Source organism: Halichondria panicea, chromosome 15 (genome assembly GCF_963675165.1).
Source record: "Halichondria panicea chromosome 15, odHalPani1.1, whole genome shotgun sequence".
Taxonomy (NCBI): domain Eukaryota; kingdom Metazoa; phylum Porifera; class Demospongiae; order Suberitida; family Halichondriidae; genus Halichondria; species Halichondria panicea.
This window is the reverse complement of record NC_087391.1, coordinates 1,533,232-1,552,306: the sequence shown is the minus strand read 5'-3', so window position 1 is coordinate 1,552,306 and position 19,075 is coordinate 1,533,232. Positions and strand designations below refer to the sequence as shown.

General features: G+C 40.5%; 8 protein-coding genes across 13 annotated transcripts; 4 read left to right on the top strand and 4 right to left on the bottom strand.

The window, feature by feature from the left end:
- Nucleotides 1–50: 50 nt before the first annotated feature.
- On the top strand, nucleotides 51–1,603 carry LOC135348864 (uncharacterized). Its single transcript, XM_064547227.1, has one exon. The coding sequence runs from the start codon at nucleotides 144–146 to the stop codon at nucleotides 1,512–1,514; it is 1,371 nt and encodes a 456-aa protein (XP_064403297.1). The 5' UTR covers nucleotides 51–143; the 3' UTR covers nucleotides 1,515–1,603.
- LOC135348952 (enhancer of rudimentary homolog) lies at nucleotides 1,592–2,882 on the bottom strand. Its single transcript, XM_064547370.1, has 4 exons — nucleotides 2,766–2,882; nucleotides 2,518–2,605; nucleotides 2,186–2,306; nucleotides 1,592–1,856 (listed from the first exon to the last, which is right to left on the bottom strand). Exons 1-4 carry the CDS (start codon nucleotides 2,766–2,768, stop codon nucleotides 1,754–1,756), a joined length of 315 nt encoding a protein of 104 aa, XP_064403440.1. The 5' UTR covers nucleotides 2,769–2,882; the 3' UTR covers nucleotides 1,592–1,753.
- A 24-nt stretch (nucleotides 2,883–2,906) lies between these two features.
- On the top strand, nucleotides 2,907–6,743 carry LOC135348926 (cyclin-dependent kinase inhibitor 3-like). Its single transcript, XM_064547319.1, has 7 exons — nucleotides 2,907–3,074; nucleotides 3,560–3,660; nucleotides 5,789–5,877; nucleotides 5,976–6,039; nucleotides 6,091–6,249; nucleotides 6,304–6,439; nucleotides 6,503–6,743. Exons 1-7 carry the CDS (start codon nucleotides 3,063–3,065, stop codon nucleotides 6,593–6,595), a joined length of 654 nt encoding a protein of 217 aa, XP_064403389.1. The 5' UTR covers nucleotides 2,907–3,062; the 3' UTR covers nucleotides 6,596–6,743.
- Nucleotides 6,744–6,804: 61 nt separating this feature from the next.
- Nucleotides 6,805–8,252, top strand: LOC135348872 (deoxyribodipyrimidine photo-lyase-like). The gene has a single exon (XM_064547249.1). The coding sequence runs from the start codon at nucleotides 6,805–6,807 to the stop codon at nucleotides 8,053–8,055; it is 1,251 nt and encodes a 416-aa protein (XP_064403319.1). The 3' UTR covers nucleotides 8,056–8,252.
- LOC135348953 (signal recognition particle 9 kDa protein-like) lies at nucleotides 8,238–10,589 on the bottom strand. Its single transcript, XM_064547371.1, has 3 exons — nucleotides 10,428–10,589; nucleotides 10,295–10,363; nucleotides 8,238–8,447 (listed from the first exon to the last, which is right to left on the bottom strand). The coding sequence occupies exons 1-3, from the start codon at nucleotides 10,497–10,499 to the stop codon at nucleotides 8,352–8,354; spliced, it is 237 nt and encodes a 78-aa protein (XP_064403441.1). The 5' UTR covers nucleotides 10,500–10,589; the 3' UTR covers nucleotides 8,238–8,351.
- Nucleotides 10,584–12,347, top strand: LOC135348874 (zinc finger CCHC domain-containing protein 9-like). 3 transcript variants are annotated; one of them, XM_064547253.1, is made up of 6 exons: nucleotides 10,584–10,744; nucleotides 10,793–11,077; nucleotides 11,108–11,376; nucleotides 11,439–11,718; nucleotides 11,972–12,061; nucleotides 12,116–12,347. In XM_064547253.1, exons 1-6 carry the CDS (start codon nucleotides 10,624–10,626, stop codon nucleotides 12,238–12,240), a joined length of 1,170 nt encoding a protein of 389 aa, XP_064403323.1. In that variant the 5' UTR covers nucleotides 10,584–10,623; the 3' UTR covers nucleotides 12,241–12,347. The 3 variants fall into 3 exon arrangements, with proteins under 3 accessions (XP_064403323.1, XP_064403324.1, XP_064403322.1); XM_064547254.1 differs by having other exon boundaries at nucleotides 10,793–11,376; nucleotides 11,439–11,577; nucleotides 11,626–11,718; XM_064547252.1 differs by having other exon boundaries at nucleotides 10,793–11,376.
- A 19-nt stretch (nucleotides 12,348–12,366) lies between these two features.
- On the bottom strand, nucleotides 12,367–15,571 carry LOC135348859 (uncharacterized protein C19orf47 homolog). Of its 3 annotated transcripts, XM_064547222.1 has the most exons (9): nucleotides 15,487–15,571; nucleotides 15,272–15,326; nucleotides 15,138–15,198; nucleotides 14,823–14,891; nucleotides 14,351–14,465; nucleotides 13,996–14,095; nucleotides 13,772–13,886; nucleotides 13,253–13,463; nucleotides 12,367–13,099 (listed from the first exon to the last, which is right to left on the bottom strand). In XM_064547222.1, exons 1-9 carry the CDS (start codon nucleotides 15,488–15,490, stop codon nucleotides 12,444–12,446), a joined length of 1,386 nt encoding a protein of 461 aa, XP_064403292.1. In that variant the 5' UTR covers nucleotides 15,491–15,571; the 3' UTR covers nucleotides 12,367–12,443. The 3 variants fall into 3 exon arrangements, with proteins under 3 accessions (XP_064403292.1, XP_064403291.1, XP_064403293.1); XM_064547221.1 differs by lacking the exon at nucleotides 15,487–15,571 and having other exon boundaries at nucleotides 15,272–15,429; XM_064547223.1 differs by lacking the exon at nucleotides 15,487–15,571 and having other exon boundaries at nucleotides 14,369–14,465; nucleotides 15,272–15,429.
- A 16-nt stretch (nucleotides 15,572–15,587) lies between these two features.
- LOC135348940 (synaptojanin-2-binding protein-like) lies at nucleotides 15,588–19,071 on the bottom strand. 2 transcript variants are annotated; one of them, XM_064547356.1, is made up of 6 exons: nucleotides 18,932–19,071; nucleotides 18,713–18,782; nucleotides 18,460–18,596; nucleotides 17,087–17,200; nucleotides 16,988–17,029; nucleotides 15,588–15,856 (listed from the first exon to the last, which is right to left on the bottom strand). In XM_064547356.1, exons 2-6 carry the CDS (start codon nucleotides 18,765–18,767, stop codon nucleotides 15,749–15,751), a joined length of 456 nt encoding a protein of 151 aa, XP_064403426.1. In that variant the 5' UTR covers nucleotides 18,768–18,782; nucleotides 18,932–19,071; the 3' UTR covers nucleotides 15,588–15,748. The 2 variants fall into 2 exon arrangements, with proteins under 2 accessions (XP_064403426.1, XP_064403427.1); XM_064547357.1 differs by lacking the exon at nucleotides 16,988–17,029.
- Between the last annotated feature and the right edge of the window lie 4 nt (nucleotides 19,072–19,075).

Below are 19,075 nucleotides of genomic sequence, written 5' to 3'. Positions count from 1 at the left end.
CAGACCTAGTCTCGCGAGCAGACTTGTCCTAGAGGGAACGTTCCCTCCCTCCCACGTCTGCTCGCGAGACTAACCCAGACCCACACACTAGTTGGGCGTGGCCCGACCGTCTCCCTGCCACACACAAGATCTATTGAAGGAAAATGGATGCTCAAACACGGAAACTTAGCAGATTCTATTCATTTCCCGCATACAAACGAAGAAGCAGTTCTATTGATACTGAATTGGATGAAGCTGATTTCTTCACAGCCAACGAGGTCTTCCCAGTGAGTGTGCCTTTGAACAAAGTGCAGATTGGATCCATCACTTACTCTCCTAGTGGTTGGAATGATGTAGAAGTTTTATACGAATTGGAGTCATCGGACATTCTGATCCGATCGAATATCGAAGGAGATAATGGTGAACCTCCCGGCGTTTATAGAATTAGCGGCGTCTCGGCTGCAGATCTCTCACTGTATTGCATTGTACCAGGTTCTCTAGAAAGTATGGTGTCTAGGCTCATTCTTGAATTGGAAAATGATATTGTCTTTAAACCCACTGTACAAGCAAGCTTGTCAGAGGACGAACCCTATGAAAACGGAAACCACAGCTTGAAGAGCCGTGTCGTAAAGTTGTTCGCATCAGCACACGAAGCTGGGCACTTTAGAGACATTCTCCTGTTTCTGAAATGTGAGAACATAGCTGACCTAAATCCCGAGCTTGCTTCTCATGTACATGCAGCTAAGAAAAGTGAAAATGTGAAATCTCCAAAGCTAACTTTTCTGGATTTTCTTCCAATCTGGGTGCTTTATATCCCATGGTGGGTGTATTCAAAGAATGCAAGAACTGTTCTACAGCGACTCATGCTTATGTACTACATATTTTCAGTTATATGGGCATTTTGGCAGCTTTATCGGCATGTGCATGTCATTCACGTGGTTCTTGAACCTGTCATAGAAGCACTCAAGATACATCTTGCTTTTGTGATTGAGTATTTCGACTGGTTTTTATTGTTTTTCACTCGTCTTTGGCACAAATATCTGAGTCCACTTAACGTCCTCACTGGTCTCTTGCTAGCTCCCATTGTTCAGGCAATCCTTCACTTGAAAACTTTTGCAACACCTGTTATTACTGTTGTGAGTCAATGTCTGACAAGTTCTACAGTAGTCACATCTCTCAAAGCCTTGATTTCTTTATTTTATCGGCTGGGTATTGCAGGTGGCAGTTCTGTATGGACTGTTATTATTTTTCTCGTCAGACCTTTTGGTGGCGTTTGGAAGGCCATATTGAATGCACGAATAGCAGTAGGCACACTGGATTTTCAACGACTTCAACTGAGCTGGATTTTTGGTATTGTCGCTGGCAGTTTGAAGTCTATCGGTAATGGTTTTGCTAAGTTGGTCGGTTACACTCACACAACAAAAAAGAGAAGGCAAGCAATTTCAAAGCACGAAACATCCTTGTCCTCCACACCTGACCCAAAACTCAGACAACGAAGAATGCCCATGTACTATAACTCACCATTATCAAAGTAAAAATTGTTCATCATTATATATATATATATAACTGTTAGTTCATGTATCCATTATTGTTTTATTTTATTCGTTGTCAATTGGCAATTCTATTCATCTATTTTGTATATAGCAGCTAACACCCACAAAAAAAAGAGTTACATTTATACAAAGTGAAGTGCAATGTATAATCATGAGCATGTCACATGTTAGAAAAATTTGTTTAGAGTCAAAAAAAGAGTGGAGTCTGGTGCGCTTTGAGATCACCGCACAGTGCCACCAGCCTGCTTTTTGAGCATCCCGTAGATTTTCTCTTTGAGCCATTCCTTGTTATGGGGGGCATAGGTGTTGGTTGAGGACTGATGGCTGCAGGGGGGGACAGGAATCTTCACAAAAGGAATAAGTATAATCATAAATGTAAAACAAGTTAAGTTGACTTTTTTGCATGCTTAGGCAATACCTACATGTAGTCTTTAAAAGAACCATTATACTTCGTAGCCACGGAGGCTGACATACTATATGCACGATTCGAGGGTACCTAGCCTTGCACATGAAGTTAATACTCAATGAATCAGGCAATAAATCCCAGACAAGTCTTTGGATCGGCATTAAATTATCCTAAACATCTTACTACATGTATAGCGTACGTATGTACAATCATACTAAAAGTAACAGTGCCGGAGGATGCAGCTCACACTAGACAGCTGAGGTCAAAGAGGTTGTCCACAAACTTGAACAGCTCACTGATGTCATATGTGATGGACGGACTGTGTGGGTGGACTTGCCTTAGGTGCTCCTCATAGATCTTGCAGATACCTAGATACACAATGACAACACTATTTGTTTGCTCAAGAAATACCTAACCAGTGGAGATAAAATAGGAAGCCGTTATTAGGAAACCTACCATTAAGAACAAGACTAAAGATATACCACGACGGGGAACTACTATGGCACCACATAAAAATACGCTATAATAATTGTAATAGGGCGAAATGTCGCAATGAAACCAGTAGGTATGTATGAGCACCTTCTAAGCACTCCTGAACCGTTTCATAATCTGTGAATGTTCTCGACTCATGGCCACTGGTGGGTTGCAACAACAGGATGGTGTGAGGCTGCAAAACACACAGATCATGATCTTTATTAGAGATACTAAAAGTAATTTTTCATCACAGACACACCCACATTTATGACTGGACATAAGCCTATCTCCTAGACAATTAAAGTGAATTTTAGATGCAATAGATCTATAGCAATCAAATGTATATCCTTTACCATTTTGTTGTCTGTAGAGCAGAAGAGAGACCTTGACTATAATTAAAGTATTATAAAAAGATGATTTACTGCTGAGTAGGCAATTTTGTTTGTTTTGTTCTGAATTAGTGCCCAGTGTCAACTCCACGTGGTTTTGCGAAACAACCAATCAAAGTGACGATCTATTTCAACCCACATGGGAGTTCTGGAGCTATTTAATAGCTAGCTAGCTGTGCTGCAACGTCTTTTCACAGTACAGTGCAGCAGAGATCCAATTGATTTGCAACTGCTGCAGCTCCTCTGGCTGAAGTCACAAGAATGGTTTATTTAGTAAGTGCTGTGTTTTTGCCTAATAATTTAGTTTTTTGTTAATTATTATGAAAACAGATATTGAGCTGTTGTACTTACACATCTACTCTGAATTATGCAGAATATCGGATGTCCTTAAATCATACAAAGATGCGATGCGACTCTAATTAACACCCCTAAACTAAAACTGAATATTTTGTGGTACCGCGTACATACCAGGTTAGAGACTGGTGTTTAGGATGAGTTCAAGAGTTTGTGTGGTTTTCTTTGATGTTTTGTCGTACGCCCTTCTAATCTCCATTCTTCTATTTTCTACATGTGTACTGTATTCCAAGTATAATCATAGCTCTAGGGTATCCATTAGTCGTCTAATAAAATTTGTGGTGGAGTGACAATTGTGTGAAGTGGAGGTCGATGCTTCATTGTAATAGTATTAAGTTGTTGTTTTTGGCTTTCAAGCTAATTGTTCGCACCAAGCAATAAATTATTATTTGCTCCTAATGCAGCCACCGTCTCAATCTTCTAACCCTGAGACCGACCGTACAGACTGGGACTCAGATGATGAGGTAGACGGACTGGCAGACCAAGACCCTCTGGACATCACCTGGTAAACACCTGTGCTTTGGTTTAGACCACGAAGAATTGGTAGAGCCTTAGCCTCATCCCCAGGCCGAGTTGTCTCTGAAATAATGGTCGCCAACTAGGCCATTGCATGGGTGTTGGTTCACATGTGCACCACAATTACTGTATATCTTCTAATTTATCGGACAGTAAAAAATAATTATTTTGGAAATTGTCCGGGTATAATTGGAACAGATTTTTATAGAGCATGCGAAGTGTCCGGAATAATTAGAACAAGCAAGCAGCTGCATGCGAGCTAGCTAAGTTTAATAGAACAGTGTGCGACTGAATAGTTGCACTAGCTATCTAAAATTAGCTACTCAAAGCTATCTAACTGCAGCACTCTAAGTCTTACTTGCCGTCTGTGAATGTAAACTCTACTTTTCAAAGTATTGTCCGGATATTTAGAACAAATGTAATATTAAAGCACTGGAGTGTCCGTTGTATTAGAACAACGAAAATTTCCCAAAAGAGTGTCCGGGTAATTAGAAGTGTCCGATAAATTAGAAGATATACGGTAATCAGAATCTGGGTAATTCACGCTGAGCCTGTACAGAACCAAGCACAGACATCTCAACCATACGACCATTGTAGAGGTAAATGGAGAGCCTCCTCTGGCTTCAAATTAACTTCTGTGTAAGGCTTCTTGACCAACGTAATAGAGGACATAAGCCATAGCTAGCTAAGCAGCTTCACCATAGATACATGGATAAAGGATTCCCCATATTCTAAGCGCATGTGCACTATCACCCATGCAATAGACACCAGATTGTATTGTTCCCTTTCGTTCTTAGAGAAAAATTGGCCTGTAGTAGACCCATAGCCTCGATTCCAGGCGGCAGAGAAGGAAAAAGGCGGCCTGGTTACTAGCATTCGCACTTGAAATAATTCGTATGTTTGTCAGTATTACACACTATGATGTAAATAAACAGACATACAACGTAAGACCATGTGGGGCAGCCTTCAAATACACTACGTAAAATGAAAGCACCGCGGGTACTGACTACTAATGCTTAGGTGGAGGCCAGAGTGGAGGCTACTATAGCTGTTAAATGTAAAATAGTGGGAAATTATCGACCATGATTGTTGTTGAAAATGATGGCCAGACATCCATAATTAATAGCTACTGAACACAATGCAGCTTTGCAGCTCTCTTCTCACTTTTGCAGCTACTTACTGTATTGCAGACCTAACTACTGAGTTGAGTACCGTATAATCTGGTTAATGCCCACATCAACTAAAAGGCGCATACTGGTTAGCAGACCAAGAGCCTCGATAGAAGGCGCATGCACAGTTCTCTGCCCAACAACTGGTCTCCACACTTCCTTATAATGTGAAGTATCCTTCACTAGTTGTGTTACTGCTGATATGACTGTATACTGTATACCTCTTGCAGACAACGATTGAGCCAGCTAATGGAGAAGTGCACATGCATGCGTCATTGAAACGTCATGGGCGTGCTATAATCGTGTGATGTGCTATTAGTGACTGGCGAGTGTACAGCAATTAATCCCGTATCGCACGCTGACAATGACAATGGATTGTTTTCGAATAACGGCCACTGCCAAAAATGTTAATAATACTGCAGAGACTTCATCATACACGATTAGAAATCAATAGTATTGTTACTTGTGCAATAAGAGATTAATAGCACTCATAAATAATTTAGCACTGGCAAGGTTATAATAGCACTTGGCTACCCCTCGTGCAATTAGTAGACTTGCCATTGCTTGTTACTCGTGCTATTAATCCATAACCACAGGGGTCCTATAAGAACACAAGTCATGCCTTTCCTATGACGTCCGTAGGGTGATATCAGGTAGCTGCTGGCTTGGCTTGACACAAGAAAAGCAGGACTCGATCATCTTTGCACAATTTATAAACACAGGCTACTAAACTTCAGAATACAAAATAGTATACGTGTTCATTTTGCTGACAGTATCCACAAATATACAGATAGCCCCCTTTTGGAGTAATGTACGCGCATGCGCATACAATATATACCGGGCCGCTTCTCCAGAGTTTCGAGGGCGGCCTGCAATCGATCCTAGTAGCGTTTCACATGCTTTGTGCACTTTGTTTTTATTTTATGCTTTAAAATTGTTGTTTTGCAGGGTACAGATACTGGAATTCCGTGTAGCTGTGTGCTCATTACCAGGTGATCGACATAGTGGCGTTAGGAGGAGTCTAGTTGCAGATATGGGTGAGTTATTTTAGTGCCTGTGCAACCAACCTCACATGTATTGAATTGCGTAGCAATTTTCCGTTGAGAATTTTAGGCTTTATACATCAATTGTGTAGAAACGCTGAGGAAGAATGGAGTGACTGACATTTTTGTACTCTGCACTGATACTGAGCTCCGTCGGTAAGTTATTGTAAAAATTAATGTTCTAATTATTAATTTTTTTCTCTGTAGCTGCAAAGTTCCTGGTCTTGTGGTGGACTATTTGCAGAAGGGCTTTGCTTCCCATCACTACCCCATGGCTGCAGACCAGCATCCAGACATGAAGCTCTGTCTCAAGCTACTGCAAGACATCAAATCTTGTTTGATGAAGGGCAAAAAACCTGTGATTCAGTACGTTAAAATGGTCACTTAATAAGTCATGTCATCTTTGTTATTTTGTTACAGTTGTGTTGACGGCCTGGGTCAGTCCTGTCTTGTTTTAGCAGCTCTCTGTATGATGTTAAACCCCCCTCTCCCACCTACGATGGCCATAGCGCACATCCAACAAACCAGGGGACCTGCTGCCATCCAAACTATTAAGGTATGAAATCCTGAGAGACATGTGTCTGTCTGGTCATTATAATTATGATTTTTTTTCATACAGCAATACAACTTTGTGATGGATTTTCAAAAGAACCTTGCAGAGTTTGTTCGAAGTCATCCGTTTCCTTCGGAACAGTCAAGCACTATTTTTTAACCTTATCCGTCAATTTGTGCCATTAGCATAAATGTTCCCCATTACATGTGTATCTTTTTGTGATAGCAATGTCTAGAAGCTTTTTGTCTATAATGTGGTAATCATCTTATCCCATATCTGTCAATTTCCACTTTGTTGTGGTAAAATACTTATGTAACCCATAGTAATATAACACGAGGCAAATCTAGATACAAGTTCGCTTGAGGGAAATGTCTTCTGCATTCCTTTTCCATCGCTCTCTGAGGCTGACTGATAACTTGGGACTACTGGAGGCCCTCAATCAATCACAATCTGTTCTGCCCATTTTCTGTGTGGACCCTAGACAAGCATCCTCCAGGGGTAACAAGTTCTTCTCTCCTTTCTCCCTTTCGTTTATGCTGCAGTCACTCACTGATCTACAAGAAGAGCTAAGGAAACATGGTTCTGAGCTGCTGCTATTAGAGGGTGAGCCTCATCGTGTTCTGCCTCCTCTCCTGGTCGAAGCCGGAGTCACAACGCTGTATATGAACAATGATTATACGCCATTTGCTCGAAAACGAAAAGTAGAAATTGAGAAAGCGCTTCGAGGAGATGTATGTGTTGTTGAGGTTGACGACTATTTATTGTTTCCTCCTGGATCAATTTCCACATGTAGTGGAACTGCATATCGAGTGTTTACTCCTTTTCTGAATGCTTCCAAACGGGAGAATGTTGACAAATCCAAATCTCTTGAAAATGCTGAAAGGCTCATGAAAAAAACACAGTTCAAATCGTCGCTCTCAGAAATTGGATGGGATTGTCTTCAACAAAATTCGAAGCTATCTCCGTGTGGGCTTAGAGGTGGCCGCTCTGAGGGTGTTAGAATACTATCTGAAGTCCAGAAAACCCAGAGATACTATTCCGAGCGCAGAGATTACCTCAGTTACACCACCAGCCAGCTCTCCCCCTACATCAAGTTTGGTTGCATTTCAATTCGTGAGGCTTGGGAAGGACTAGGCAAGGCACCCAACACTGCATCAATGGCACTACGAAGACAGCTAATGTGGAGAGAGTTTTACTATCATTACTACATTGCGTATCCTGCCGAGCTCGAATGGGAGAAGAAAGTTGAAGAAACAAAGCTGAGTGATGGGGCACCTGATATTGTGAAAGCTTGCCTCCAGGAGCTAGATATCACGGGTTGTTTGCACAACCGTGGGCGAATGATTGTGGCTAACTACCTACTCCACAATCAAGGGGAATACTGGAAAGCAGGAGATGTGACATTTGCTACTCGTTTGATCGATTATGACCCATTTGTGAACATTGGGAATTGGCGGTGGATTGATAAACAGCCCAAGTTTCGGTGGTTGAAACCAGATGTGCAGTACCAGCGTTGGGACAAAGACTACCCCAAGAGTGAAGAAATGAAAGGGAAAGGAAGTTACACGAAGTTCTGGTTGCAACCAAGGGTGAAGATTGAGCAAGAGCTCACCTCTTAACTCATTATTTCTGTTATCTATCGCTCATCATGCTTTTCATGTTCATTATAATTTTTTGCTATATATCTTATTCTTACTATCTATCTCTTGGTTTACATGAACGTTCATATTGATATTGAGTGTTCATTTCTTGTTTATTTATCATCCATTTTACATGCTGTTGATATTCAATGCTGCTGATATTCATGTTTACTTCATTGCTTTAACGATAGTTATATTGATTACAAATATAATTTCAAACAATATAAAGTAAATAAGTCGGGAAAGATGAGATGAAAGTAGACTTGGAGCATGATTCAGCGTTCTTTGGACACCATGTTTCTCATCAGTGAACTACTAAGTTTTTCCAGCTTCTTTACATCTTGAAGTTGGTCAGTTTGGTACTTTAAACACTGCAGAAAACAACAATAACCTGTTAAACACTGCAAAAACAATTCACTAAAGATGATGGATGGGTGATTATTTGTGTGCCTGAGTTCGACCTTCATAATGTTGTCATAACTTTGTCATGTTTCATATATACAATTGGAGTTCTTGTTAAACAATGCTTCTATCTATAATTATGCTGTAGAGCTGATAAGCTCCAACCAGCTAAAATTAGGATTGCTAACCCATGAAAACAGCGAAAATTAACGCTATACGGCAGCATAAATGAAGCCATAATGATCACATAACTTTTGGGGCCCAAGTACCGCCCAACTCAACGCAAATAGACTTTAGTTAGAGATACATACTTTATGCTACTAGTACATCTATTAATAAGTTGACTAAACATTAATACATACTGCCACTGGTGTTTTTCTGTTGTATGTGTTATGTACTTTAGACAGCCTACCTAGCTTACCTAGTTTTGGCCGCTGTTTTAGATGACAATTACGATACAACAGCAGTAAAATTGCCAAATCTAGGCTGTCTAAAGTACACAACGTATAACATTATACTTTTCTGCAATAATCGTTTGTGTAGTATTATATTGCACTGGAGTTTGCACAAAGCAGCATTAATTGCGCATCATATCCAGGCTATTAATTGCATGGGGGCTTGTTTTCGAGTAATGGTCGCTGCTGAAAATTGTTCTAAAACGATAGCAATCATGCACTCCTGGTTATTCGTGCAATAAGATATTAATAGCGCTCACAACAAACACTGGAAAGGTAAATAGCACTCGGTTTTGCCTCGTGCAATTATAGGCCTAGCAATTGCTTGCTACTCGTGCTATTAATCCCATATTTCAGGAAGTGATAGCTTCTGTTAAACATACAGTAAACATCACCAACACTTATTTTCATAATGGCAGAGACAGCTTTTAACGTACCTTATACATGTACATGTACGAGCATGTAGCTAAGAGTACAATGGTTAGTTACAATTATTCAGAAGTAACTTTTTTTAGAAAGCATGCCCCTACGTTAATTCATTCTCACATTATAGTAAAAGTATAAAAATGTCCTTGATGTCGATTTAGATACAGCAGATCATTCACACATGCTTTAGGCCACTGACAACATAGAACTTAGTTTCCCGTTCTAAGCGTGCGTGCTTTTCAGCCTACCTCCTTATTTTCCATTATTGGCCTTCTTTGTACCTTTTTATTCGTGTTAATTAATATGACATCATCTAGCCTGGCTGCAAGATTGCAAGATGTCAGGCAAAGTAGTTAATGGCACATTTTCAATGGAGTGTAATGATATAATATATATTTACCCGAGGCCGTGCTACTTTGCCTGACATCTTGCAGCCAGGCTAGATGCTAGATGATGCCAGAGGATATAGTAGTCCATTGGTTTGTTTGTGCGTTTATAGCATGGATAGCATTCACACAACAAGTTATTAGTGATGTTAGAGGCTCGTTGTTGAATAAAAGCGAGCAAAAGCTAAGAAGCTTGAACTTACACAGCTAGCTAACTAACACGCTACCTTTATTCGAGTTGAACGACATTTTTACCTCATGAAAATTACCTGCTATAATTGATAATATTTATTTGCAGTTGAAGTGATCCTTTACCAGGTTTCTAAATTAAAGCTGGAGTTGCGGTTTGTTGCTTCTTACTGAACACTTCTTGGTTTCTATTTATTCATGTCAATAGCCGAGGGTTAGCACTTCAGTGCTCTATATTCTATATCCTAGTAATGGATAATGGCAATAAAGATCAATTCTGAGAATTCAGGATGGGAAACTAAGATCTTTGTTGGAGTGGCCTTATCAGTGACCTAGTACACTGTACGCCACACAACTTACCACTTTATCATCTGTCATTTTGCATACCAACGTTCCATCACAGTGCCTGTACTTCACCACAAACCTGACCTACAAGTGTATAAAAGGATGCAGATGAAATGTACTGATCAACAACACACTATTCAACTCATACCTTCCAGGGATTTTGTGAGTGTAGTCTTACAGCTGCTTTGGAAAACTCTTCCCAAGATTCAATGTATCCCATATTAATAGCGTTGACACCAGAGAAGAGGAACTAACTTTACTGTGTACGTGTGTGCATGGCCTAGGAGAGTGGTCTTTTAATGGAATTATGGAATTTCCCTAAGTGTAAAGGTCGTTTTCTACCCATGTCCACGTGGATGTGTATTTTGGGCAGAATGACTAGAACAGCAAGAATAGGGTCCAAGGGAGAGGCTCATTCATCCACACCATGGGCACAGCTCAAGACAGGCTATAAATCCCTTCAGGGTAAGTAGCTGTGTGTGGATTACATATTGATTAACCCCCCCCTTTTAGACCCACAGTGTGACACATCGGATAGTGATGAACCTGTCTCTAGTGAACCTACTCTGGGAATCAGCAAGAAAGAGAAACTAAAGACTAAGAAGAAAAAGGTTGAATTGTCAGCTAAGGCTCAATTGAAGAAAATGACGAGAAAAGACTTGGAAGCAATACCACTCCTAAGTGAAAGTCCTGCCAAAGAAAACGGCGGAGATCATAAGAGTGATGAGGTCGTGAAGCAGGTATCAACTAAGAACAAGCACAGTAAAAAGTCTACCTCAGATGAACACAGTTCCTCAACTTCTATGCCGATCAGCATGAGAAAAACACTATCAAAACCGAAAAAAAAGCGATCAAAGAAAAAATCAAAAGTGCAGGACATTGCTGAGGACAAAATTCCATTGCTTGATAGCATGGACGACTCTCAAACCATTGACGTGAATAATAAAACAGAAGGAAAAAAGCCTAAAAACAAAACAGCAAGCGTATTAACAGCAAAGAAAGCTAAACCCAAGGTTAAACTACAAGAAACAATTATTGTAGATGAGCGAAGAGAAAAAAAAAATGAAGCACGAAGGTTACGCAGACGAAAACGTAAGGTAAGCTGCAATAATTACACTTGAACTTCTTCTATCACAATTTCTTGTTTCTGTTTCACAAGGTCTGCTTCAACTGTCGAGAGTCAGGTCATCATGTGAGTGAGTGTACCAAGTCCGGAGATAGAGCTGGAACTGGCATGTGCTTCAAATGTGGGGCAAGTAGCCACACCTCCAAGAATTGCAAAGCAAGAATGCCTGAAGGTAAATCAATGCTGATAGCTGTGATACAGACTTTATCACTTTTCGTAGGTGAATATCCTTATGCCAAGTGCTTTATCTGTGGAGAGGTGGGGCATTTGTCACGAGCATGTCCAGAAAACCCCAAGGGACTCTATCCTCACGGTAAGTTGTTTGTCACACTTAAAATGTTTTCAGTATAATAATTATTATACCATGCAGTTAAGAGAGAGCTCTAAATGTTGAAAAAGAGATACATGTAGTCTAGACCAAATGGGATATGGGTTTTTTCTTTCTGAAAATGTGTTCCATATGTGTAAGTAATTAAGGCAGATAGCTTGTAAATAGTCAATATAGAGTCATATTATAGACATAAGTTTGCTTTTCGAGTGCCTTTATATTTTTTCTACTAATGTAGGTGGTGGGTGTAACCTTTGTGGATCTGTGGAACACTTTAAAACTAACTGCCCAACTAGACACCAAGGACAACCAAGGAAAGATCACGAAGGTGAGGCAACAATTTTTCTGTGTATACAATTTTATCACACTCATATATTTACAGACACTGTGGGACGACTGACTATGCAGAGTAAGGGTAGTGTAGATGCAGAGGACTTTGACCATCAGCCACTCATAACAAAGAGAAATAAAACTGTAAAGTCTGGACCTAAAGTTGTGACTTTCTGACATAATATTGGTGCAACTGAACTCTATAGAATAGGTATATATGTTCTATACAATTATGTTAATTTTGTGTATCTTTAATTGTCAAAACTAAGAATCATAACTAAGTATCGAGTATCATGTACTGTGCAAGAGAAATATAATTATGCATGACAATAATAGTTGACATCATAACTATAAGTGTAGAAGTTATGAAAATAATATGTTTATTCTAAGCGACCAAAAACATGGTGCTTTTCTAAGCGTCCAGCGAGGGGGCCTCTTCTTCGGGCAGCTTTCTCTTTCTCCTTTAGCTCCAGTCGTGATCGAACGTCACTTTGTCGCTGGGTCTGATAGTCCATCTCATCAGCCACCATGCTCATTGGACGACCTCCCTCCTCCTTTTTTCTTGAAGACGACTTCCTCAAAACTTCACCACTGGAGCTCGAGACAGATGTGTGTGATTTCTTTTGTTTTCCGACTCTGAATCGCATAGTTGGACCCTCGCTAGATGATACACTTCGAAGACTTGTCCTCTCTCTCTCAGTATTCCTCACGGAAGATACTTCACCAAGTCGATTAACCATAGCCGATTTTCGTGCCCGAGATGTGGTCTTAATATCGGAAGTCGAAATAGCTTCTTTTCGTTCCTTTCCCAACTTGATCGTTCTTGGTTTCGAGGAGTCGACTGCGGTTCTAGTCTTTGATGAATTCATTGTGACCGTAACTTGTGAGCTGGCAGATACCCTGGTTGAAGGGGGAAATTGCTTTGGGTGAGAAGAGGTAGGTGGGGAAGAAACGTGGGCACTGCTAGATGAACCATCACCATCCAGACGTGAGAATACAGAGCCTCCAGTTGACTTCTCACTAGAGGGAACAAGACCTGCAGTGGTGGAGTATAATGTATTGTAGCAAAAACGTATAGTGGAACTTTGCATGCCAGAAAGTATGGACAGTGTTGATGATCAAAGATTTATTCTTCGACAGCTGCAATTAACACGTACATGTATTAAACACTCATGCAATACAAATGGACCTGCAGCTTCCAAAATTTTCTTGTTTCTCTGTGTGGCTGCTGTCTCTTCTTGAGTCATGATAGCTGCAGAGGCAACAGCAATGGCAGCAGCTCTCTGTAGGGCAGTGGCCGTGTACATCTCCTGCCCCCTCTCTCCAGGTAGGACCACAACGCGAGGGTGCTTCACTGGGGAGTACTCAGCTTCCTCATCAGCATAGATGGTGGGTTGTCTCTGTGAGGGATAGTAACACAGTGATCAGTAGCACCTTTACCCACTATATTACCTCTTAAAGAGATCTTAATGAGTTACATGTACTGTATAGCGAGTAATATTCGGGGGTAAAAACATTCGTGATTGAGCAATGTTTAGCCAGTCTGTGGATATTATCTTAGTGGTTGTTGCTTGCACTGCAGGTACAGGTGGTCAATGATCGCTTCATTTGTTAATTTTGTGCTCAGGGATTCAACCACGAAATGTTTGCCCCCCAAAACTACCCGCTTATACGGTATTTTATGCATGGCAGAATTTTAACAATTAACCTTTTGGTGTTTGTTCTTTTCTGCATACGCTGCAGTGCTGTAGCTCTCAGTGATAATGGTATCCTCATAGTTTGGTTGGCGTAGGGCAGTGGCATCTAGCAGCGTTTGGTCAGACCTGGTAATGGGAGAAATGACCACCAGGATCATGTATAATGGCAAAGGCAGTCAGGATATGTACACGGCTCTGGTATAATGGGCTGCATAATTATTATGTTTGAACAAACCTCATAGTAGGTAGAATTGAAATAGCTTCAGCAATCCCCAGTTGAAGTCCACCACTTTGCATAATCTCAGGCGAAGATAGACCCTGACCTCTTGCTTCTCCTATGAGATCCAATGACAGAGGTAAACTTTACCATATTGGTATCGATACACTTAAGACCAAGTATCAAATTTGAGAATACTAAAGTAGATATCACCCTCTACCTCACAACTAAAGCAGCTTGTATAAGATTGTTTTTTTGAAGATATACCAGGACATACAGTGGAGCCCAAATACAACGGGCCTATTAGGATACCCAAAACTTGGAGATGGGGGGATGTTAAGGACCTGGCTCCCACATAACACACAACAATTACGTCGCTTGCTTGGCTCACTGGTGGTGGAGACAGGGTCCTGCTGACCGGGAGTGGTGGAATGAGCCAGAGGCAACATAACACCATCACCACCACAAAGCTCAGTCTTCATCATCTCCTACAGGGTGTAGAATATAACAGTCGTAACAGCAAGGTTAGTGCATTCAGCAAGGGGGTGGTACAGTAGAAGTTGCCTTAGGCTTAGAATAAAAAGATTCTGTATGCTTCATTGCAACAACGTGATCTCCTCGGCTGTAATACTAGATGCAGCCCTACTTAATACACAGCATGTTGAAATTGATATCACCGTTTCCTACATTTTTTGTATAAGGGAGAACTTGTTTGACGAACTCTGCTAATTGACAGCCTATGGTTTCAGTGGTTTTAAGGTTATCTAGTAAAAGGGGTGTATGCACAGTTGCCCTGGGAGCCAGCTCGCCCACTGCACATACAAAGTGTACTGCATTTTTCTCACCTTCTTTGCATGCTTTAAAATGCACAAGATGTCGCCCATAACTTTGATTCCCATGTCCAATAGAATCTCCTGCATGACATTGCAGCAATGATAATAATTATTCCATAGACTGAATGCAACTACACTATGCTACTACCCACACCAGGAGTGTATGAACTCCTGCCCACCCAAATGTATATTCTACAGGCGAGACATATCACTGTTATTCGTTTAGTTGCTATGGTAACGTACAGAGCAGCAATCTCACACACAAACGTTACACCCGTACACAAGAGTGTAGTTATGCACGAGTGTAGCGATAACGTATGCTTATACCTTGGACAAGTCCGGCAACAAATCTTTGGTGATCCGATTGTCGTCAAAAACAATGGTGTACCTACAAGCGTTAGTTTTTACAAAATAATACACAATAGCTACATGTTTGTATGCGTACGTATGTATATACATACCTTTTTGCTGCTGTCATTGGGATGCCTGCATCTTTGAAAAATTGCATCCAAGTACCTTTTAATAGACGAGACATAATTAAAGTACATGCAGTAATTACACAAGCTAAACAACACTGTAACAGTGCGCTCTAATAAGAACCCCAATCCTAAATGAATACCTTTACTTATACTGAACAATGAAAAGCATCACCCTGTAACATGCAGTAGAAACTTACTCATTATTTGCTCTTTTCTATGACTTGTCTGAGACTTGTGTACGCCTGTACCACGTTCAACTAATTAAAGACTATTTGACACCCCGCCCCATAAAGAAGAGTGATTTTTCGACAATTAATTTTTTGTTAATAATAGAATAATAATTGATAATTATGATAAGGGAGACTGTAGCTGATTAATCGACAATAGATCAGCTTAAATGCCTAACAAACGTGCACACAAGCTACTCATAACAAACGGGTCCTACAACACTGATTTCTTTCATCGTCTTTTCCTCATGTACAAAACGATAACAGCTGCACCTCCGAGAATAGCAAGACCTAGTGGTAGGTAGACCCATGGTGACCAACTGGGCCGCCTCGAGGAGTTCTGTATAGGGAAAAACATGATTGATGATTATTTCTTAATAGAATTTCTGCTGAACACACCATATATTATACAAATAGGGGTGCAAGCTGTGCTTAGCTTAAGTGCTTCCCACTTCACTTAGGGAAGTGGGCCTGGTATCGACTGCTTGCGCATGCGCTAAAATCCCCCCGGTATTTGGGGGCTTTGGATAACATTGTATATGCTCAGTAAAACTATGACATCACAACGAACGGAAGTGGATTGAAGGAAGTAGATAGAAAAATCGATTGAAGGTTTCTAGCCCATCGGATAGCATTCTCTGATAGCTACCCTTAGCCTGCTATGTTAACAAAAGACTCACAGCCTGCAACAGTGTGGATGACGATCGTGGATGACGATTGTCGCTCATAAGTTAAATAGAAAGTTTGTGGGAATAGATGATGCTAGAGACTGCAACAGCCTTCACTGTTAGTCAAACTAGCCATAACTTGAGAAAGAAGCTTTAGTTTGCAAATCCACGGATCCAAATCCAAGAAAACATGGCTAGAAGCCTATACAAGCTGATAGTTTTCGTCGCATTGCAACCGTTGAGCAGTTACTGTGTTTTGCAAGTTGCTTGTCATAGTGCACAGTAAATGGACGTTCCTGTGTACTACTGTGGTTACTAGATCAGGAATGTGTTCCACTCCTAACTTTCTTTATGTCCTCTAATCTCTACCTGCTCTTTTAGTGCACTTCTATAACTAAAACAACTGCCATACTGGCTCAAGCAATTCAACAGAGAGTACTGCATGTGCATATACACTATAACAGCTTAGCTAACTAAGTTAGCAATTTAAATTTTTTTGCTGAATAGACACATTCACTTTACTACAGACTCAGTAGTACTATAGACAACGCCCATTTACTGTGCACAATGCCAAGCAACTTGCAAAACACAGTACAGCTGAAATACACACACACACACAGTCAACTTTACCGGATCCTTCGTGCGGCTACACCTCGAGGCATAATAATTATGAATGGAGTGTACTACATACACGAAGCTTTGTACACCAGTCTTTAATTTGCTCAAGCAATACTTAGTCTATAAAAACAGGAGGTGCCAACTAGTGGTAGGAAATAATATTGCCACCATAATTATACAATTACCAAAAATCGTGAAGTGACTCCTCCATCAGCTTTGAGTTCTTCCTATCATTGGTGAGAAATTGATTGTATAACTATTGTGCCTATGATAGAGTGACTCACTGAAATTCTTTGCTCTGCTCCTCTTTCAACAAGCAGTTTAACAGTGTCCCCGCTATTGTGAAAGTGTGTCACTGCAGATTGGTGAGCTACCTCTCGAAGATCATTGCCATTTATCTACACGAATTCAAACAAGAGTACATAATTATTTACACAATAAGCATCATCAATATCATATAATTATTATAAATACAGTAGAACTAAATACAGTAGAACCTTGCTAATCACAAACTGAAGAGAGGAGGGGCTGTCAGTAGAATAGACTACTGCGCATGCGTACTGTAACTCTAACTTGCTTTGCTGAGCCAGCAATAAAACTGCTCGCTCAACATACAATGGTCACTGCAAAGATAACGAATAGAGCTTACAAGACTCACTGTATTGGAGAGAAAGTTGACTGTTCTAGCTAGTAGCTTTCCTTTCTGGCCACAGTAATATCATAATACACGGTACAAAAGTGTCTTCGTTAATGATATTCTCATAATCAATTAATGACATCCGTTAATCTGGCGGATGGGGTCTGGTCCGGCTCTATTTGGATTAGCGAGGTTCTACTGTATACGTAACTTTCAGACACAGTATCTAGTGACAGGTTCCTATGCAGAGCTGCACACTAGGATTATGATTAATAACGTAGGGGGTTGGAATTAGTATGCATAGAGAGTGCAAGGCATATTGTTTAGTCAAGCCCCCTTAAAAATAAACTTTAAAAGTCTCTGCTATACAATCGTACAGCTATGAGACAGGGTCTGTGTAATCATAGATAAAGGGAAGAGGGATTGGAATCCGATTCGTTGCCCCGGTTTTACTCGAGGCTGTATACTACAAAGTGGAAAGAAATTCAGGCTAGGAGACAAACGATTGTCTTACAGTCAGTATAACAATCCTGCTGCTGAACTTGCACTCTTTTCCATACTAGAGGTTGTATGTGACACTACTGAGTTAGGCAGTTTTAGCTACACTATACATTGTATGTATTAAAGGTACAGAACGGAAGCATCTCAAAAGTGTGAAAGAAACGTTGTGTACCTCCCAACAATTGAGAATAGGGTTTGGCATTTCCACATGATACCCACTATTAATAGAGCATGGAAATGGAAATGAAGTTTGGGGGCTTAGAAAGAAAGGTCTGCAAAAAAGGGGGCTTTCAAACATATAAAAGTGTTTCTCAGCGTTTGGTGGGGTAACACGGATAGTTTTATAAATAAGACACACCCCCTGTTTCCGTTTCCAATCCCTCTTTCCTTTATCTATGATAATGTGGTATGATGTGCATGTGGCATGTGAATTTTACTGTATAGATTCTCAAAAGCACTCCATTCTGGTATTTACCTCTATTTATATCACAATAGAAGACACACATATAAATATCGTACCTCCAATATCTTGTCTCCTGGTTGTAGGCGACCATCTTTAGAAGCTGCTCCATTGGGTTTCACAGTTGTCACAAATATGCCAGAGTCCTTCCCAACATGCATGTTATCAGTTCCACCTCTGATGTTGAAACCAAGCCCTGAAAGCGTAGCATTCATTAATATGTACTACGTACTGCGAAACGTTACAACCAAAAGAATACACACAGCAATTTCCAACAACCTATACAGTCACGCTAAATCTGGGGCAACTTACCGGTTCCCTTTTTATCCAATGTTATTTCCTCAATCTTAGGAACCGAAGAGCTCATCTTTACTTCAATGTACTACACAATAAACAGAGAACCACCATAAGTCTAAATAAAGCACACCATCATAATGTCTGCGTATACCTACACAGACTGTACACTTTTAGCGGACAGAAAGTTCCTGCAAGCTACCACTCCACACAGCTTTCAAGATTTCAGCCACTTACCTAATTATCTTGAGTCAATTTTTTATTACAACATGAAACATTACGGTGTCACAGCAGTCGAGTCAAGTCGAGTCCACAGCAACATGTCAAAGGTCATTCAAGTTAACGCATGCGCATTGATAAGAAAAGCACGCTTCCTGAAAG

What these genes read in the sequence shown, in the direction of transcription:
- LOC135348859 (XM_064547221.1), bottom strand. Translation starts at nt 15,345, where the DNA reads ATGTCTCGTCTATTAAAAGGTACTTGGATGCAATTTTTCAAAGATGCA. An exon ending in CCAATGACAGCAGCAAAAAG is followed by an intron (nt 15,199 to 15,271) that starts GTATGTATATAC and finishes TAACGCTTGTAG; the next exon opens with GTACACCATTGTTTTTGACG. An exon ending in TGTTGCCGGACTTGTCCAAG is followed by an intron (nt 14,892 to 15,137) that starts GTATAAGCATAC and finishes AATGTCATGCAG; the next exon opens with GAGATTCTATTGGACATGGG.
- LOC135348864 (XM_064547227.1), top strand. Translation starts at nt 144, where the DNA reads ATGGATGCTCAAACACGGAAACTTAGCAGATTCTATTCATTTCCCGCA.
- LOC135348952 (XM_064547370.1), bottom strand. An exon ending in GGTTCAGGAGTGCTTAGAAG is followed by an intron (nt 2,307 to 2,517) that starts GTGCTCATACAT and finishes TTGTGTATCTAG; the next exon opens with GTATCTGCAAGATCTATGAG. An exon ending in TTTGACCTCAGCTGTCTAGT is followed by an intron (nt 1,857 to 2,185) that starts GTGAGCTGCATC and finishes CCCCCCCTGCAG; the next exon opens with CCATCAGTCCTCAACCAACA.
- LOC135348926 (XM_064547319.1), top strand. An exon ending in ACTGATACTGAGCTCCGTCG is followed by an intron (nt 6,040 to 6,090) that starts GTAAGTTATTGT and finishes TTTTCTCTGTAG; the next exon opens with CTGCAAAGTTCCTGGTCTTG. An exon ending in GGCAAAAAACCTGTGATTCA is followed by an intron (nt 6,250 to 6,303) that starts GTACGTTAAAAT and finishes ATTTTGTTACAG; the next exon opens with TTGTGTTGACGGCCTGGGTC.
- LOC135348953 (XM_064547371.1), bottom strand. Translation starts at nt 10,499, where the DNA reads ATGGGATACATTGAATCTTGGGAAGAGTTTTCCAAAGCAGCTGTAAGA. An exon ending in ACTCACAAAATCCCTGGAAG is followed by an intron (nt 10,364 to 10,427) that starts GTATGAGTTGAA and finishes ATACACTTGTAG; the next exon opens with GTCAGGTTTGTGGTGAAGTA. An exon ending in AAATGACAGATGATAAAGTG is followed by an intron (nt 8,448 to 10,294) that starts GTAAGTTGTGTG and finishes TGTTTTCTGCAG; the next exon opens with TGTTTAAAGTACCAAACTGA.
- LOC135348872 (XM_064547249.1), top strand. Translation starts at nt 6,805, where the DNA reads ATGTCTTCTGCATTCCTTTTCCATCGCTCTCTGAGGCTGACTGATAAC.
- LOC135348940 (XM_064547356.1), bottom strand. Translation starts at nt 18,767, where the DNA reads ATGAGCTCTTCGGTTCCTAAGATTGAGGAAATAACATTGGATAAAAAG. An exon ending in CAGGAGACAAGATATTGGAG is followed by an intron (nt 17,201 to 18,459) that starts GTACGATATTTA and finishes GAATTCGTGTAG; the next exon opens with ATAAATGGCAATGATCTTCG. An exon ending in GAGTCACTTCACGATTTTTG is followed by an intron (nt 15,857 to 16,987) that starts GTAATTGTATAA and finishes TTCCCTATACAG; the next exon opens with AACTCCTCGAGGCGGCCCAG.
- LOC135348874 (XM_064547252.1), top strand. Translation starts at nt 10,624, where the DNA reads ATGTCCACGTGGATGTGTATTTTGGGCAGAATGACTAGAACAGCAAGA. An exon ending in AGGCTATAAATCCCTTCAGG is followed by an intron (nt 10,745 to 10,792) that starts GTAAGTAGCTGT and finishes CCCCCCTTTTAG; the next exon opens with ACCCACAGTGTGACACATCG. An exon ending in CAAGGGACTCTATCCTCACG is followed by an intron (nt 11,719 to 11,971) that starts GTAAGTTGTTTG and finishes CTACTAATGTAG; the next exon opens with GTGGTGGGTGTAACCTTTGT.